Genomic DNA, 19,291 nt, shown 5'->3' on the forward strand with positions numbered 1-19,291 from the left:
TCAAGTCATGATCCCAGGGTTGTGGGATTGAGCTCCTTGTCAGGCTGGCGCTGAGCATGGAGTCTGCTTAAGATTCTCCCTCTGCCTGTCTCCCCAGCTCCTGCTCTTTCTCTCTAAAAAACAAAACAAACAAAAAAATCCCAAAAAGCTTGTCATGAGTATTCCTGACCCTTTGCATTTTATGTAATTTTAGAGTCAATTTGTCAATCTCCATAAAAGTATCTGCTGGAATCACACAGAATCTTTAAATCAACTGGCAGCTTTACAATATCAAACCTAATTCATCAACGTGGCATCATCTGCCATTTACTTAGGTCTTCTTTAATTTCATTGAGGTTTTGTTAGTTTCAAGTATACAGAGCTTGCATCTCATTTTTCTTACATATTTGATAGTTTCCTGTATTGTAAATGGAATCCTAAAATTTCATCTTCTCTTTATTACAGGCATACAGATGTATAATGCTGGCAGTGCATCCAGCTGCTTTTCCAAATTCATGATTTCTAACAGTTTTTTTGCAAATGGTATTTTTATTCCTTTCCAAATCTTTCAATGTTTTTTTAAAAATTTCTTTGTTTTCTAGGTTTAGGAAAGTGACTAGGATCTCTATAAATAACAAGTTGTGAGAATGAAAACACTTGACTTGCTCCTTTGTCAAGGTAGATTTTTTTTTTTTTTTTTGAGAGAGAGGTGGGGGGGGGGGGGGGGGGAGAGAGAGGGAGAGGGAGGAGGGAGAAGTAGACAGAGAGGGAGGGAGAATCTTAAGCAGGCTCCATGCCCAGTGCAGAGCCTGACTCCGGGTGGGTGTGGGCCTTGATCTCATGGCTCTGAGACCATGACCTGAGACAAAACCAAGAGTTGGATGCTTAACCGACTGAGCCACCCAGGTGCCCCACATAAGCTATTTCTTGATTTTTTTTTCTAAGTGTTTATTTATTTTGAGAAGAGAGAGACTTCAAGCAGGGGAGGGGCAGGGAGAGAAAGAATCCCAAGCAGGCTCTATGCTGTCAGCACAGAGCCTGATGCAGGGCTTGAACTCAAATTGAACTGTGAGATCATGACCTGAGCTGCAAACCAAGAGTCAGACGCTTTACTGACTGAGCCACCCAGGTGACCCATCTATTTCTTGATATTTAATTTTTAGGTATTATCCATTGATTTCCTACTATGGAAGATGAGGATCTAGATATTTTTCTACCTTATATCCATAACACCATGTCCTCTCCCACTACAAGTATGCTGTAATTTTGATTAGATTCATATTTGCTGTTAACAATGCTATGTCATTCAAACACTGGACATCATTTATTTTTCTTTTCTATACACCATTTTGCTTTTCTGGAGTTAATTAACTGCCAGTTTTTTTTTGTTTTTTTGTGGGGGGGGGTCAGATTTCAGTTTTAGATTAAAAAAAATTTTTTTTAATGCTTTTATTTTTGAGAGACAAAGAGAGAGAGAACGAGTAGGGGAGGGAGACACAGAATCCAAAGCAGGCTCCAAGCTGCAAACTGTCAACACAGAGCTCGGTGCGGGACTTGAACCCACAAGCTGGGAGATCATGACCTGAGCCAAAGTTGAACACTTAACTGAGCCACCCAGGCACTCCAGTCTTTCATAAGTTTTTGCTTAGAAACGATACCATCACTGATTGAAAGACCTTGAGGACCTTGAGAAACATCCCCTCCACCCACCTCTGATTTTAGAGGTGGTGGATAGTTCTAAATAGGCTCAGATTTATTGCCTGCTCTTTCAGCTGTCTGCTTCAGGGCCTTCTCTGACACTTAAGGAGCCTCCCTGGCCAGATGCACACAGTACACTTCAGGGGAGCATGCCCGTAATGCCCCAGCAACAACTCAACCATGAGTGGGAGTCTGTAGATAAATGCCCCAGGCACTTGTCTTTCAGGAGACCATCATGGGAGCTATCACACAGCTTCTCAAAAGACCTGGTAGAATCAAGCTGCCACTGTCCACACAGCAAGGACTTCAATAATGCACCCTTATGTCAACATTTCCCACCTCTCCCTCTCAATATTCTAAGTCCCTCACTCCCATTTTCTGGGGTCTCCGAAGAAAATGATCTTACTCTCAGTTCTTTTCTCAGTCTGTTTTAGGAGGAATCCCTTACTCTTTGCTAGGTGTGTAACTCTTAAGATACTGAGATGCATCAAGTATTTTATCAGTTTAATCTTAGTCTCTCCAGGAGTTTCTAGTATGCTGGTATGCTCTCCACGCCTGGTGTAGTGTCATCCTTGGATACCCCATCACCATCTACCAGGGATTTCCATCTCCCTCCTGTGTGGAAACCCATTTTCTGCGTCTAACGTCTTCATTTTGCTTAATTTATGCCCTTATTTTTATGAAGCACATCTTCTAGTAGCTTCCTGAGAAAGGCTATATGGGAGGTACAGTTTTTGAGAGCTTGTACCACCAAAAATATCTTAATTTTTACCCTTAGGTTTGATTAATAATTTATTTGGATCCAGAAGTTTGGGTTGGAAATTTCTTTCTGAGTTTTGAAGGCACTGCTTCTGGTGAAATTTGAAGCTATCCTGATTCTTATTCCTTGATGTATGACTTTCCCCTTTCCTTTGGAAACACAGATCTTCTCTTTGGCTCCCATGTCTCTGAAATTTCACAATGATGTGCTTTGGTACAGATTTTTAAAATCTATTGTGTCTTTTCAATCTGGGATCTGAAGTTCTTCAGTACTGGAAAAACTTCTTGAAATACTCTACTGATTTCTTCTTTGTTGTTTCTTTTGGATAACGGGCCTCCCCGGCTATTAGTCTTAACTCCCCCCCCACCCCCCCGCTTCCCCCAATGTTTCCATTTCTTTTTATTTTCTGAGAAATTTCTTCAACTTTATATTCTAAAGCTTCTACTGAATTATTCAGCTATGCTATCATATTTTCTAAGAGCTTTTTATTTTCTGAAAGCTCCTTTTTTAGTACTCTACTCTTGACTCATACTTGCAACATCTTTCAGAATATGTATTTTTTCTTTTGACATTATCCTGCATAGTCTGTTGCCTCTAAGTGCTTCTTTCCCATAACTGTTTTCTCCCTTTTATGTTACAGGTTTTCCTCAGGTATTTCATATGTCTTGGTTGTTTAAAAATTATTAATATCATAGGTCTGGATGCATGGAGTGGAGGGCATGTTAACTATGATTTTCAAGTCAGGATCTATTTAGGTCTTTCCACTTGAACTGGCCAGACTGCACAGAGAAGACTTCCAATACTGTTGGCGTGGGAAGGTCTGGCTGCCAGGATTCAGTGAGAGGAGGGCATTGGTCTTTGTATCCAGTATGTATGTAAATATTTCGTTTTGAGTGGGGTCCCCTGCCATCTATTGTATCCAGTGTCCTTCAGTCCAGGGGCCCCATTTAATATACCCAAAATAAACAGGCACACACTTGCTGAAATCATATCGATGTGCATTTTAAAAGAAAATTTACTTTATATTTTATTTGCATAACATTTTATTGTTTGCGTATTGCATAGTGAAAAGAACAGAGTCACAAGACTCACGGTCTGGCTCAACCACCAACTTGCTGTGTGAACTGGGTAAGTCTCTTAACTTTGCTAAACGCTTATTTCCTCATCTGGAAAATGGAGATGATAACACTCCCTATTTTACAGAGCTGGTAAAGACTGAATGAGATCGTTCTACTGTTTTCTTCTCAAGTAACTGCTGAAGTAATCTATAGTTTGCTATTGCTAGCCTCTTGTTCATGATCTCAATGCTAGCTGTTCTCAGTAAATGTGTTAGGACAACAGGTACCAACGTGACACTTCAACTCTGAGTACTAACAATAGCAAAAGAGAAGCAAACTCAAAAATGGCCCTATCCTTTCTTATTTTCAGAATACTGGTTTTTATAATACTTATTTATACTATCCCATCAGGAATTCAATGTCATTTAAGTATTTTTTTTCTTAAACCTACTCAAAATGAATACCTACATATGTGAAAAAACCCAAGATTACACATGTAGCTGCTTTACAGTCTCCCCTGTGGTACAGTATAAGTAAAATACATATCATGGGCAGTTAAATACATCCCCCCTTACATTCGGGATGATAATATATATGAATATTAATTTATTATGCATTATCCCTAATGTAAAAAAAAAAATCACAGGTATATTATACTGCTTGTCGAGAATACATACACATGGTAGTCACATCTAGACATACATACCCCTTTAACAATACTTCAGCCATTATCAGTATCTTCTGTATGACCCCCTGCAACTATCTATAATTGAAAACACAAAACTCCCTTTTAAGGCGATTCTGGATGATACTGTATTATAAAATACTTGTATTAAGTAAAACTGCATGTATGCACTGAACCCAAACACTCTGCCTTTAACCCCTCAAAGTACTACTCTTGGAAGGTAAACAAAATTTTTATACATTATAAAAAAAATTAAGCTGCTCTGAAACCCTCCTCTGCTAAAAGTTACATACATTACACCACTCCAGCAAGAGATTAATAAATAAGGATTAAATATTCTATTTTACAAAAACATACAGAATGGCCAATGTAAAAGTGAAAGGCTTCTTTGATAATTTCTTTATCAAATTATGTTCATTAAGAAGGAATCAAACATGGTATAAAACAAGAAAACTGTCACTAAATTTATCTTTCTGAAGATAATCACGTGAGCTGTTATCTAAAAATATCATGGCACCCTTGTTACAAACATTATTTTTTTTTAAAAAGACTGTGTTTCCTGGAACTAGAGGACTATTTGTCTCATAGCTTTTATTAAGCAAACTTGATATAACCACCACACAGTGGCAAGATAGAATCGCTGTTTCCAGCTACAGAAATATTGAATTCCACCTTAAAGTACAGATCACTTGAGATAGAACCCATTAAGAGCTAAAGTAAATCCTAGTGTAGTTTGTACTGAACTTAAGAGAGTTTTGCTTTCAATGGAGTATACTCATTTTCCTGTCACTGGAGATAGTTTTGGTGTTTAGTAACTATTCTCATGTCCAGCCAAGATGTACAGATTGCTGTGTGCAGTAGGATTTTCTGTTGGCCTACTTTCCAAAACGACAACCCTGCAATTAAACCAAAACAAAAGACTTAAGAGTGAAGACAGAGATTGCATGCTTCATTCAAATACTGATATCAAACCGTGAAAGAATATCACTGTTCAAAAAGATCACAGGTGCACTGTCAAATTCTGCTCTACACTTTATAGCTTAAAAACAAAACTAAGGACTGATGAATTTATGAATATGAGATATTGAAAACATTTCAGGATAGTCTCATCTTATTCCAACTAAAATCAAATTTGCTTATTTATATATGCCAATAGAAGGTAAAATAAAGCTTTTAGAATACAGCTGATTCTAGAACAACATGAGGGTTCGGGGCACTGACGCCCTGCACAGTTGAAAATCCATGCGTAACTTTTAACTCCCCCCAAACTTAACTATTAATAACCTACTGGCGACTGGAAACCTTACTGATAACATAAACAGTTGACTAACACATATTTTGTATGTTATATGCATTATATACTATATTCTTACAATAATGTAAGCTGGAGAAAAAAGTTATTAAGAAAATCATAAGAGAAAATACATTTACAGTACTGAACTCTATTGAAAAAAGTCTGCATACAAGTGGACCCATGCAGTTCCAACCTGTGTTGTTCGAGGGTCAATGATATACACAACGAGAAGGGAATGAATGAGAATAAAACAGGATTCTACGAGACGCTCATCCAAATAGTGATTCTGTGACTAGCCTGAATTTGAAGACCAGAGGTTCTTAATCCTTGCCTCAGGACTGATGCATATTACAACGGCCAATTTTGCTGCACTAACAACTTTTGGTGGGAAGACAGGAAGGGAAGGGGACTTTATTAGTTGCACAGGTAGACAATATGGACTTTGGAGAACAAAAACTACTAATTTTTTCCTAAGACGGCAGTTTTGGAACTTATCTTTCATTCTGATCGCAGAGACCACATAATTCCTTCTAATTTAGACTGACCAGAAATGGAGCCGAATGTTTTCTGATATAAAAGCAAATGTCAGGAGGTGCATATCCTGCTGGGTTTATGCAGTAATAGTTAATGGAAGGTAACAAACCAGGAACAAATGATGAAAACAAAAGGGGTCTGAAATATGTCATGGTACTAGGGACATAAACACACTGTCTTGGCTGAATGTAACTATCTCTAGAAACACGATCTTCACATTGACAAAAAGATCGCTTAATCGACTAATTCTTCTCTCTCACAATAAATGTACAGGGATATTTAAAAAAAATTTTTTTTAATGTTTATTTATTTTTGAGAGACAGAGAGAGACAGAGAATGAGCAGGGGAGGGGCAAAGAGAGAGAGAAAGACACAGAATCTGAAGAGGCTCCAGGCTCTGAGCTGGCAGCACAGAGTCCGACACGGGGCTCGAACTCACAAGCCGTGAGATCATGACCTGAGCTGAAGTCGGATGCTGAACCGACTGAGCCACCCAGGCGCCCCGATACAGGGTTATTTCTCAGAGTTGCTGAGCCTTCTAAGAATTTTGTTTGAAACACAGTTATAGGCTGATATTAGAATTAAGAACACAACCACTAAATTCATTTGGTAATGAAATTAAAACAACCAAACTATTACCTGTCTGATCCCAATAAGCGGAAAACTCTTGTTTCGTCTGAAATTTCCTGGGTAACCTATGAAAGAAAATATCAGTAATACCTTTATCCCCATATTATTTAAATCATAATTTAAAAACCACTTAGAACCATTATTAAAGAGACGGATAATTTTTGATAGGCTCAATTCCTCAAGTGAAATAAATTTTCATAAGTTTTTTTGACTGCCTTAATGGTAGAAATAAACCAGTATTTATGGAACATCTGGTATGGGTCAGGTACTTTCCTTAGAATAACTCTTTGTGATATATATTATAATCCCCATATTATTGGGGAAAAAACCACTACGGCTCAGAGAAGTTGAATAAGTTGCTTAAGACCATCTAACTGGCAGACCCAGGATTTGAATTCAGGTTTGCTGGACTGCAGAGCCCCTACTCTTCCCTTTGTGTCAGTGCAGATGCTCACGGTGGCACCCCACAGGCCCCTGAGTTCTACAGAGTTGTGGTGGGCACTTCCATGTGCTAGTATCTTACATCAGTATTATCTATGGTATTCCTTTGCTCTGTTTTCTCCAAAGCTGTAGAAGGTACACTCACATATGCACAGGTACGATTCCCAAATGTGGGGAGCTTATACCCTTGGGAGTAACCCTTACTCAAGAGGGACAGCAGTTGGTGTATAAACGCACCCCCTTCAATGAGTCTATTTTGAGGTGTGCCCTATACCCTTCCTCAGTGGTCCCTTTGGGATTAAGCCCTGGTTGCCCATAGTGGGAACCAGTTTATTAATGTGCTCTTTAATGGCTTTTTCCCCTCTCCATCTTATACTCTGCACTCCATCACTTGTTTTCTGGGATCTACTACCAATAAACTACCTGCACTTGATTCCTTGTCTTAGGGTCAAGCTTTTGGAGGAATCCAAACTATAAAAGTGTGGATATAAAATAAGTATAAAAATAGTCTGTTATCAATGAACTTGTAGTCTAGCTGGGAAGACAGAATTAGTAAACTTGAAGTGGGAAACTAATGAGGTGCTATACCACATGGAGCTGATTTTCAGAGAGTAAGTCCAGAAATGTGCCAATCACTGTGGACTGGAATGGTTGAATATTACTTTATAAATATAATAGCTAGGCCCAAATTGAAGGATGAGAACATAAAGAGGTAAGCAAAATGAGTTTAAAAAAAAGGAAATACAATTTGTACTTAATATAGTGAACATCAAGTATTTTCTGCAGATTTCCAACCATAGGAGTGGCACACTGAAAAAAGGATCTAGGGACAATTAATTTTATGGCAGTAAGTAGGGCTACAGGTTTCATTAAGTGCAGGGGTCTGGTGACATTTAGTGACGTAAGTAAACTGACATATTCAAAGACAGCTGATTTATGTCATTTTCTCTTGGAAGCATTCTAATCCCATGTTCATGGAAAAGGTACAAATAATCAGTTACATATATATAAGAGCATGGATAAAACTAGAGATAATTCAAGTAGAAGACTTAGCTTTAAAATAAGTCCACACATGTGTGAGACTATAGTGTAAAAGACACGAGTGGGAAATGGTACATGTTAGCTAACTATTAGGATTCATCTCTCAAGGTGAATTCCAAGTCCCATCTCCTGCATGAAATGTAGCCTGATTATCTTAGCTAGAAGTGATTTTTGGAGACCCTTAAAATCCAGACTCTACCATTTAACTAGCCACTTAACTCTGGGCAAGTTACTTAACCAGTCTGTGCGTATAAAAAAGAAAAAAAATGGGAATATGAATAGGACCTAACCCCATTTAATTATTAGCCTTAAATATAAGCTAATATTTGTAAAGAGCCTGAAACACAGATGTTATAAAGGTTTGATATTATTTATAACACTTCATTATACCTTACAGTGCTATAATAATAGTGTCTTGTACGTAGTTGGTACTCAATAAGTATCTACTAAATGAGTGAATTTTCTTAGATTTTTTTCCTTAGTCCTGTGATCTAATACATATTAATTTAGAATTTTAAGTGTAATATTAAAAATAAGCTACACATTTATAGAGTATGGAAAAGGCTTATTAAATTTAGAGAAGTATAAGTAATCTTGGCAACCACATTTACAAATGACAGATGAGAGGACTGAAGTGTGCAAACTCATGTTTGACAATTCCTTGTGGCCACAGAAGAATCATACAATGAGTAAGAAACTGAACATTATCTGAAAGGAAAATACTGGCAATTTTGCTCTATCAGTTCATAGCATTAAAGGCACTAAACATGGTAATGTGGGTTCAGAAAGAAAATTCATCAAATGAATGTAAGAAATCTTACCTCATCTGACTTGAAGCTTTTACCCTGCATTCCATGTTTCCAGAAAGCCAACACACTATCTTGAAGGCATACTAAAAAAGATTAGAGAGAACTGAAACTAAAATAAAGCACAGAGTAATTCATTACACATTTTCTTTAACTGTTTTTAATAAATACTAATGTAAAGCTCTCCCCAAGTGCTTGGTGCAAGATCCCACTGTCTAGACCATCTGTTCCCAACATGTTTGTGGCCAAGCCATGCCTAAGCTCAAATAATTTATTGAGGCAGGGTCATGAAAGCTTTCAAAGACATATGTAACAGGCATTCGTTTAGACACAGGCTAACTTCTGATGAGCCGGATATCAACATATTAATTTCTCTTTCATATACTATCTTTTGTCTTAGGTGAATAAAATAATAAAACACACATAATTGTTTTTTTGGATCAAAAACATGGTTATTTAAATACTGTTATATATTTAGAAGAGCTAAAAGGAAGCATCTTTTATTTATACTCACATTGTCCCTATTACAACATTTATTTGAAAAAATAAACCTTACAATCCAAAATGTAACCGCACACTGAATAGTTACGATCTGTGAGCCAATTCTTACTGGGAGGGTCTACCAGTTAGAGTAGTCACTGCTGTCACACGGAGCCCCTGTGCCTCTGCCCTGGATTTGTAGGCCCCACTGTCCTATGACACTTCACAGCCAAGCATGCCCACCTTCCCAGTGGCTTTGGATTCAGCAGTGACCATGACCCCAAAGTATGGCCACATGGCATGCTTCAGCCCCTCCTGCTCCTCACCCATCTCCCATGTTCCCCTGGTGTGGCCTGAAGGTCTCTGGGGGGGAGACCTGTTCCTGCTGTGCCTTATCCATCTCTATGTTCTGCCTGGTTTCAAGCACAGGCCTGGGCCCACTGAGGCACCCTTATGGGGTAACTTAGAGGTTCAGAAACAGAGGAGGCAGGCTCCACAATTGTGGGGAAGGGGAGCAGGGCCTCTGGGCCCTTCCTGGAGGAGGCTGCAGTCATGAAACTACAGTCAGTGAGGGAGGGAGGAAGGAAGGAAGAATGAGGGAGAGAACCCATTTGATTGTTGGAGAGTTAGCCATATGCCCTACACCAGTAAAGGTAATGGGAGAATGTGATTGAAGCATTTTATTTCTTACTAGAACATGGAGTCTGTAAAAAGTTAATGTAAAAACGTTCTGGGTTAAGTTAGCTCACTGAAAATAAAAGTATCTTACATAACAAATCACACAAGTTTCACTAACTGTGACAAATAAAAAACCCAGTTACTGGTTTTATTTTTAAAAAGTGATTTAAAGGGACTCTTTTTCTTTACCCAGCAGGATCCTTGTAATTATTTCAAAGTTCACTAGCAAGGAGGGATGATAGCTTAAGAGAACCAAACTTTTGTGTAACAATTAAAATTCCCTAAAAAAATGTGGCATGTATAAAAAAGTTTAGGTAGCAGTATGTTTCAGTTAAAATGAAAAGGAACTAAAGATCTGTATGTCAGAATCCCTACTGAAAATATTAAATCTTAGAAATTGGTATGCAGTATCCAGCACATAAAGGAGTAAAAGAAGAAACTAGTTCCAACATCCCTTCTGTCCTACCATCTACAGAAAGTTCAGGTTTCCTGCTTCAATAAATTAAAATTTCCAACTGCAAGCAAATCACTTTTATGTAAGATATTTACATAGTGGGATGAACGTACTCTGCGACAGGGCAAAATTCCAGTTAAGAAACCATTAAAATACTTAGGATAAAAACTTTCTAAATAATGAGAAACATTTAACATTTAATGAGAAACATGCATTTTTTATGGTCCAAATTGCCAACTTTGTTTTAACTATTTTTGACCTACAGTAGAGTCATATCATAAATTGTTCAAAATATTCCCAGCCATGGCATTTTTTTCCCCTAAGTTCTATCATCCCTGGGGAAAATATTTACTGACAAATAACCAATGAGGATGCAAACAATAATAAAATACAATAATTTTTATCATAAAACCAATGAGTAATTACACAGAGTGAAACACTCATTGAAAAGGAAGCAAATTAAAATGGCATATTAGTTTCCGAGTCCCGTGGGAAACTAGTTATTTATATATAAATAGACCTAAAAGCAATAACCATCAGCACGCCCCATCTTACATGGCAAAGAATTACAGCATATCTAACACCATTAATCACATCACACAAATACCTTTATGATTTGGAAAAAACTGGGAGAAGTACTTAATTCACTTCATGCAGCAAAGGGAACAATGAACAGAAATTTAAAAAAATGATTTCAAGTTTTAAATACCCAGGAAATAACAATAAAAGATTATGATCTAGACCTGCACTGTCCAATACAACATAGCGACTAGCTACATGTGGCTATTAACATTAAAAACACATTAAAATTTACAAAATTAAAATGTAGCACTAGCCACGTTTCAAGTACTCAACAGGTATGGTTAATGACTACTATATTTAAGAGCACACAGAACATTTCTCTATCACTGAAACTTCTATGAGACAGTGCTGGTCTAGACAATCCTAAGTAGGGAATGAACAAAAAGTCAAGTATTCTGAACATGTTATTAAAAAAGGAGGCTTGGGCAAAATAGTTGTAGGGGAATAAACTTCCAGTTATAAAACAAAGAAGTCACAGGGATGTAATGTACAGTATAAGGAATAGAGTCAACAATGCTGTAATAACTTTGTATGGTGACAGATGGCAACCAGATTTATTGTGGGGATCATTTCATAATATATAAAAATATCAGATGACTATGATGTATACCTCAAACAGGATATTGTATGTCAATTATATTTAAGTTAAAAAAATAATAAGGGAGACTTACCTACAGATTCAATGCGAAAATCAAAACTTAGCTCAGAGGCCAGTTTCTTACTTGATTTTAGTTTTCCTTGTAGATTTACTATTTTTACAAATTCTTAAAAAAAAAAGAAAAAGCAAGTCAAAACTGGAAATGAAAATCTGCTAAAATAAATGTAACTTGATATGTGGATTCTACATGGATATAGAACAAACAGTCTTAATTAAGTTCAGCTATTTATCATGATTCAAGCATGACCGGTGAAAACTGTCATTATGTTTTATAAGATATAAAAGTACCATTTAGTAAATTCTGTTGTTTAGTAAATGGCAATTTCACTGCTATTTTTTTTCATTTAGGATATATGGAACACTTACACCCTCAATTTTTAAAAAGCATGATGTTTCAAAGTGTCTACTTGGTGTCCAAGTACTCAGCAATCAGTAGAATTTTTCCCTTACACATTATATAACATATGATATGTAATATTTGCAGTAATTCATAACTTTAGTATGTGAATAGTATTCTACAGAGGCATACAGGGGCAATAAATAGTACTTTTCAAGGGTCATAATTTCTTTTAAGTAAACTCTGCGATGGTGAATATACACAAATCTATTTTTCATCTATTTGTTTTTTAATTTAACCATCTTTAGCTCTGACTTGGAAGACACCTGTTCTGTGTATTACTTTCTTATCTGTCTACTATGATTTGTGATTATAGGCCTGTCTCCACTGTTGCTTACTGAAACTGACTTATAGTTGGCAACTCATTTTAAACGTCTTACTCTACTCCCTTTTAAAAACCTCAAGAAAGTCAACTTTCCATTTACCTTGAATAATTGGGATATGGAGGGCCTAGCTAATCAAAGCTTTTAAAAACATTTTTTGATAAGATATATAAAATATAAATATATTTTGATAAAATATATAAAATGCAAAATGAAAACTAAGCACAATTTATTTTCCTTAGATGACTCAGAAGGTTTTTAGGGATTTCAACATTAAAGGATCAGTATTATTAAAATTAAATTCTGATTATTTGCTTAATCAGTACTGAACTTCCCACTTGGTTAGATAAAAAAGAATTTCTTAAATACACTTTAAGGTAACAGAAGAACACTCCAATCTTACCAGTATTCAAAGAATCAAAAATACTTAAAGAAAGGATGATGGGTGAATGAAACACTTTGGGTTTGTTCACTTGTCTATAATATGAGATGGTCTTTATGATGCCCTAAGGGAAATCCACTAAGGAACTCTTTAGAGAACAGAAGTTAGGACAAAAATACAAGCAAATTAAGTAGTAGAGCAATTTTTAAAATTACCCTGAACACCTATGGGCAGGTCCAGTAATTGAAAAAACATTGGGATGGACAAAACATAGCAAAGATTGCCAAGTTTCAAGTATAATTCTAAGTCTTGGTGAATTTCACCTTGCACAATGTACTGCATAAAAATAAGGTGAGTTTTTAAGAACCAGACTGCTTCATTTGAAAACTGAAATAATTTCTGTTGTTGAAGTTTTTTCTGCTTCTCTATTGCTTATAGTACAACACACATCTATCAATAACATCTCTCCCTGCATCAAAAGAATCACAACTAGCAGGTGAGGATGTCAAATCTGTCTGTACATTACACTGTCACTTCTACATGATTCTAAAAGTTCATGCTATATGACAAAGTGACCATACTAGTATAACCTTCTATTTTTTCCAATTATAATGAGGTAGGAAAAAACCCTCAGAATAGTTTTATACAGAATTTACACATAATAGTTTTACACAAAATTTTACTCCGCGGTAATGGCAAACTATCTAGTATGTTTCCAAGTAGCCAAACAAAATAAAGAAAAAGTCACAGAGAGTAGTATTAACAAACCAATTAATTACAATATCTGTAGCCAATTTAGGATTTTCATCAATAAAACAAAACCACTTAAGGTGGAAAAGTAAAAATCTTGAATTACAGCTTAATAGAATCAATTCCATGAAAAGACCTGTTCTATCAAGCAGTATACTCAGAATAAACTTTAAGATAGTACTTACTATCTAAACACACTAAAACGGTATCTCTCTCCAACTGTGTTACATGAATGGAATCCAGCTGTTGGCTGCCTTAGAAGGGGTAAAAAAAAAACAAAAAACAGGGTTACCATTACACAACAGGCTTTAAAAACCAAAGCTTAGAAAAGCAACACAAATTCTTATTTTCTTCTGTGATTTAAAACTAGTCTTTGAAATTAAAGACAGAAATTGTATTTTGTAATTATGTTATCTCTAAGAAAAATTTATGTAGGTCAACTTAGAAAAGAACTTAAAATGCTAAGCATGGCTAAATGAGCTGAGAAAAGCTCAAGTTTACATTTAATTAATACCTCAGCTAGTTCTAGAAAGATGTTACAAACATAAATTGAAGCCAACGGTAAATATGGGGAAGAAAGTAAATGCATGCTATACAATGACTAGATTTTGCTGTGTATTTTATAGTAGCCAATGGGAGGATGGAAACAAGCTCATCAGTTAGGTGATCACAGCATCTGAGATAAAAATAAGTCAGTAATTCAGAAAAAGCAAAAAAGATTAATGAAACTATGATCAAAGAGAAACGTTCCTGGTGTTGGGGTGTGTGCATGTATAAGTAGGACTTCCTTTATTAAGAGGACACAGTAATATAATGAACAATACTGTCAACAACATCTTTGAAGGAAGCAACTTTCAGAACTTTGCTGATATTCACAGGGCCGCTCTGCTAACAGATGTGATGACATTTTTGTAAAACATTGTGGTAAAATAATTCATTTTAGGCACTCAGATTGCTTGAATGGTCTAGCTAAATTGAAGAAAAGATTTTAGATAATTCAGGGCAGTCATTTTTAATTACATCTCTTTGGGAAGCCCATGGATCCTCTCCCTAAAAACTGCACATCTGACACAAACACAAAATATTATATATTATTTTGGGGTGTTTTGGACCTTCCAAAGCCCATTCAAAGACAAGAATTTAAACTGAAATTAAAAGAAGTTAAAAAATAAACTGTTGGTTCCTCAGGCAACACTCCAAAAAATAGTTTTTCTCAACAAATCTATAAACATGCTTTTATTCAGCAAATATTTACTTAGTGCTGATAACAGGCTAAAGACCATCCTTGGAGATAAAGATACTACAATAATAAATCAGACTAAAACTGAAGACAGTCTTAGAACAGGAGTTCATTTTAACAGTTACAACTGTTGCCAATTCAAGGCCTGACCTCAAAAATGAAGACAGACAGGAGGTAGATTAACAATCATTTGCAAAAATGGAGAAGCCTACGTAATATAAGGACAACCATTGCTAGCGGATGATGTGAATGATTAACCTTAAGCAGAGTCCAGGCTCTCTCTCAGAAAGTAATTTTGGGTATGCCTTAATTTTAGCGTAGACAATGTTAAAAGTGGGTAGAATAGTACCCTCAAGCATTAAAAAACCAAACAGCAACAACAACAAAAACCCTCAACCCCCCAACCCACAAATTCACAAGAGGACTAACTAAATGTCTACCCCTGAGCAATGCAACTTAATATATCAAATAGAAGCAAGTGGATGCAAACACATATTAAATAATTGTATGAAATGACTTGCTCTATACTATTATCATATACTAACCAGTAGGAAAAAAAAAAAGTTAGGGCTATCTGCCAAAAATGATCTTGGTTTTTAAATAAACTGATCTTTAACCCATCTTTTTACAGTAACTACACAATAGAAACATGTTTCTATTTGGGCTGCTTATATTTCAGGATAACAAAACAACGTCATTTGTATCTGTCAGCTGTACAGGAAGGGATGCATCTAACTCAACCAAAAGCATTAAACAATTAAGTTAAAGAAGGGGTGGAGTGTAGGTGGGGTGGGACGGCACAGAATACAATCTTATTTTACTGTAAATTATGACTTGGTCCATAAAGAAAGTGATTATAGTCATGTGCATGCTGGAACTGGCTTGAACTGGGTTGTTAAATTTGCAGGAATTTTGTGAGCCACATGACACAAGGTTGGTAGTTTGAAATATTCCCTTGGTGGGAGTATTTATACCACAGAATTGGCAACTATTACAAGCCAGGCTTCTCTGCACCCCAAGTGCCTGTTGTTAAACATTTATTAGGACACCACTGGTTCATGTTGATTCTTATTCTCAAAGTGACATTAGTGTGGTTCTGCAATAACTTCAATAGCTGGGTTGTATAAAGAATTCTTGCAATTTAGCCTTACAAATGAGCAAAAGCCAAAGATATTTAATAAGAATCATCAAACTTGATACTTGTAACAAACTTCTTCACAAGGTAATAGAGGATATTATGTGGTAAGTAATGAAAATAGTTATGACTGAAGCTTGCTTGACTTCACATATAAAAAAAAGATGATAAATACAGGGTTACAGATGATCAAATAACAGATTAGCACAAAAAAAAGGTAAAAGATTCCCTTCATTTCACTTACTATGCAGATTTAAAAAATAAATTCTTGGTTGATTTGTTCCAACTTTAAAATTTAAGAATCAGCTTCCCAACCTTTTTAGAGCTTTCACTGAGACATATTTGATAAAATCCTAGGCAAACGCATCATTCTAAGAAAGTCCAAGAGCTATTTCCCTGTATCTTTAAATGGTAAAGCTTGGAGGTCACACCTGAGAAGCTTCTAGTCAAATCTGAAAAGCACTTGAACATAATGATTCTAGGAAGTGTGTGTGGGGGGAAACTGATAGGAACCAAGCTAAATCTCTTTGCTTGAGAAGCTGATAACATTTGAAAAATACCGTAGAAAACTTATTTATTAAGTTCAAAAATTAAGTGGTAACATTTTAAGATCTTTATATGTGAGGAATCATTAAACTTTGCCTTGGTAAAATAATTTGTATCAATTGCCTCAGGCAAATAGAGATCATAAACTATATATACATGTTCCTCTGGGCTTACTTGGGAAACTATGTTGACGCTCTGAACCAGCCCATGCTAACTGAGCTTATTCTGATTCTTTTACATGAAAAAGCATCAATGTTTTAACATCAGGTTAAAAACACTTACCTGCGCCAATTTCTGTAAACCATGAAGATGCAGAGTTCAAATTGATTGTCTCAAACTGAACGACCTGATTTGACTCGGTGCCCTTGCTAATAGCTACACAGACCATAGGGTATTCCTGTTCTGGTATTACCAGCATTTCAAAAACATTCAAAGGACTTGGCAAAGGAAAATCAAAGTGCTGAGAAAAAACAAACAGAAGTATAACTTAGAAACAATCTCTCCACTCATACCATTGAATAAAGCCAAAAAAAGGCTTTCATTTTCTCCTTGATTGATCTACTTCAAAAAAGGATTACATCTAACATCTTGATAAGGATGAGTTTTCTATAAAATAGTTTTAGAGAATTGGCCATATTCATCTTTATGGTTGCAATGCTTCTATAAGTTTATTGACATAAGTTAAAGAGGAAATCTTAACAAGAATGCAAGAACCCCTAAACCAAGTAAACACCCATAAATAACTATAAATGTGCTGACCCCAGATAGTAGTACTGAGATCTTGTACTTTCAGCTTCAGTTACACACTAGTATTTTCTAAAGAAGAAAACTACAGAGTAATATATACCTTTATCAACATGAACTTCTGCATAGGCTCATACCACTGGAGTAAAACAATTCCAGACTGTAAAGCTCCACAGAGGTATTTATGTCCTGTGTAAGGGTTTCTGACTGGAAAGAAACAAAGCAGAACAGACATAACCAAAACACTGACTACCTTGATGTGAAAACATAATTATTTTAGTTAATTAAAAGTAACAACTGAGCTATGCTAATATAAGAGCTAACTCACTTTCTTTATAAAGGCAGGGATGATATATGAGAAAAACAATGAAATGTGGCCTGCCATCAATATCAAAATATGGATGGAAGAAGAAACTATCTTAAGTGATAATTTAGCTGGTAAAGGAAAATCATTGTTTCTATTCACCAGGGTGGTAAGAGTAAGTAAAGAAAGATGATGTCTTCTCTTCTGGCTTTGTTACTCCTTCCTTTTCACTTTATCTCAATTTTAAATCATACACATTTACTTCTAAACATCTTCAGTAGGCTAGGTTGTTAAACATAGGAACTTTCTACAAGGATGATATTTTAAGCACTAAAACACCTAAACTTACTTGCAACCTAAAGAGCTGGGTTTTTTTGTTTTTTGTTTTGTTTGTTTGTTTTTTAAGTAAATTGAGTGAAAGAGAAGGTCTAGGAAGCAACTGAAATCTATGATTTCATTCTTGGTATAGTAGTTTACAGTTGTCTACTTAAGTCAAGATGGAAACTTGTCTTACTAGTTTACTAGTTTCCTAACTTTTACATTTTACTAAAGATGTAACTTTCTTGACTCAAATCTACAAAAACTCATATTGGTCTGTCCTTCTCCCCAATTTGACTCTCATCAACAATTATGTGTACCAATTACAAGAGTAGTTATTTGCAATAAGCTCTACCTTAATGTATTTATGAGTTTATATCTTAGATTATATATAAGCTTCTAGACCTTTCTTGAGTCATAGATCTTGGGAATCTGATAATAGATATGAACCTGATTCTTCCTAGAAAATGCTCATGAAATTTGTTTATAACTAGGAACATATGCTATGCAACTATGCAGCATGAAGACCAATGAATACACTCACTGCTTCAACAAACAGAATTAAACAGGAAGTTATGAGCCCAGGATCTGAAGTCATTAGACCGGGTCTGATCCCAGGTATCTGGGTATCTGATCCCAGGTATCATGGGGTTATCTGAGGGTTAAATGAGATAAGATAATTAAACAGTAAAGAATTTAACCTTGCTCCAAAAGAGGTCTAGCCTGTGCCCACCTCCGCACCACCACCCCCCCCCCCCCCGCCCCCACTTTGGAAGGTAATCTCTAGGCCTCAGGAGAATGTCATGTCTGATAAGAGTGTCTTTATTTGCCTGGGGCCTTGTGTCAATGAATTGCCTCAACAATATGATTTAGATTGGGGGCTTGCAATGCTGGACGTTCTTAGGGTGAAGGACAGTCGTGCCAAAAGACTGACAATGTGATTTAGAGTAGGGGCTTTGGGTCATGCAGTACGAACTGACCTCTAGAGATACTGGATATTGAGATCAGCCATGTAGACAATCACTCATGCCTGTGTGATGGAGCCCTAATAAAAACTGTTGAGTATTGAGGCTGATGTATGCTCCCTGTGGCAGTACTCCATGTGCACCATCCCACATCACTGCCAGAAAAGTAACACTGCCCATTACTCCATGGGGAGAGGACAACAGAAGCTCTATGTTGGGCACTATTCCTGGACTCTGCCCTATGAACGTCTTCTCTTGGCTGATCTTAATCTCTATCCCTACCATAACTATGAATGTAACTACTTTCAGTGAGTCCTGAGTCTTTCTAGAGAATTTTTTTTAACACGAGGGTGTTTTTGGAAACCCCCAAACTTGCAACTGGTATCAGAAGTGAGGGTGGTCTTGTGTAG

General features: G+C 36.2%; 1 protein-coding gene across 3 annotated transcripts in view; it reads right to left on the reverse strand.

The window, feature by feature from the left end:
• Window positions 1-3,438: 3,438 nt before the first annotated feature.
• The window catches only part of MAP4K5 (mitogen-activated protein kinase kinase kinase kinase 5), a 109,883-nt gene continuing 94,030 nt past the window's right edge, over window positions 3,439-19,291 (reverse strand). For all 3 annotated transcript variants that reach the window (XM_042989677.1, XM_042989676.1, XM_042989675.1), the window contains 7 exons: window positions 17,398-17,501; window positions 16,833-17,010; window positions 13,815-13,883; window positions 11,791-11,883; window positions 8,941-9,011; window positions 6,647-6,702; window positions 3,439-5,076 (listed from right to left, as the gene is read on the reverse strand). In XM_042989677.1, the coding sequence (XP_042845611.1) occupies window positions 4,989-5,076; window positions 6,647-6,702; window positions 8,941-9,011; window positions 11,791-11,883; window positions 13,815-13,883; window positions 16,833-17,010; window positions 17,398-17,501 (659 nt within the window). In that variant the 3' untranslated portion in view covers window positions 3,439-4,988. The remainder of the gene's footprint in view (window positions 5,077-6,646; window positions 6,703-8,940; window positions 9,012-11,790; window positions 11,884-13,814; window positions 13,884-16,832; window positions 17,011-17,397; window positions 17,502-19,291) is intronic.

The sequence above is a fragment of the Panthera tigris genome, chromosome B3, assembly GCF_018350195.1.
Source record: "Panthera tigris isolate Pti1 chromosome B3, P.tigris_Pti1_mat1.1, whole genome shotgun sequence".
In the NCBI taxonomy this organism is placed as follows: domain Eukaryota; kingdom Metazoa; phylum Chordata; class Mammalia; order Carnivora; family Felidae; genus Panthera; species Panthera tigris.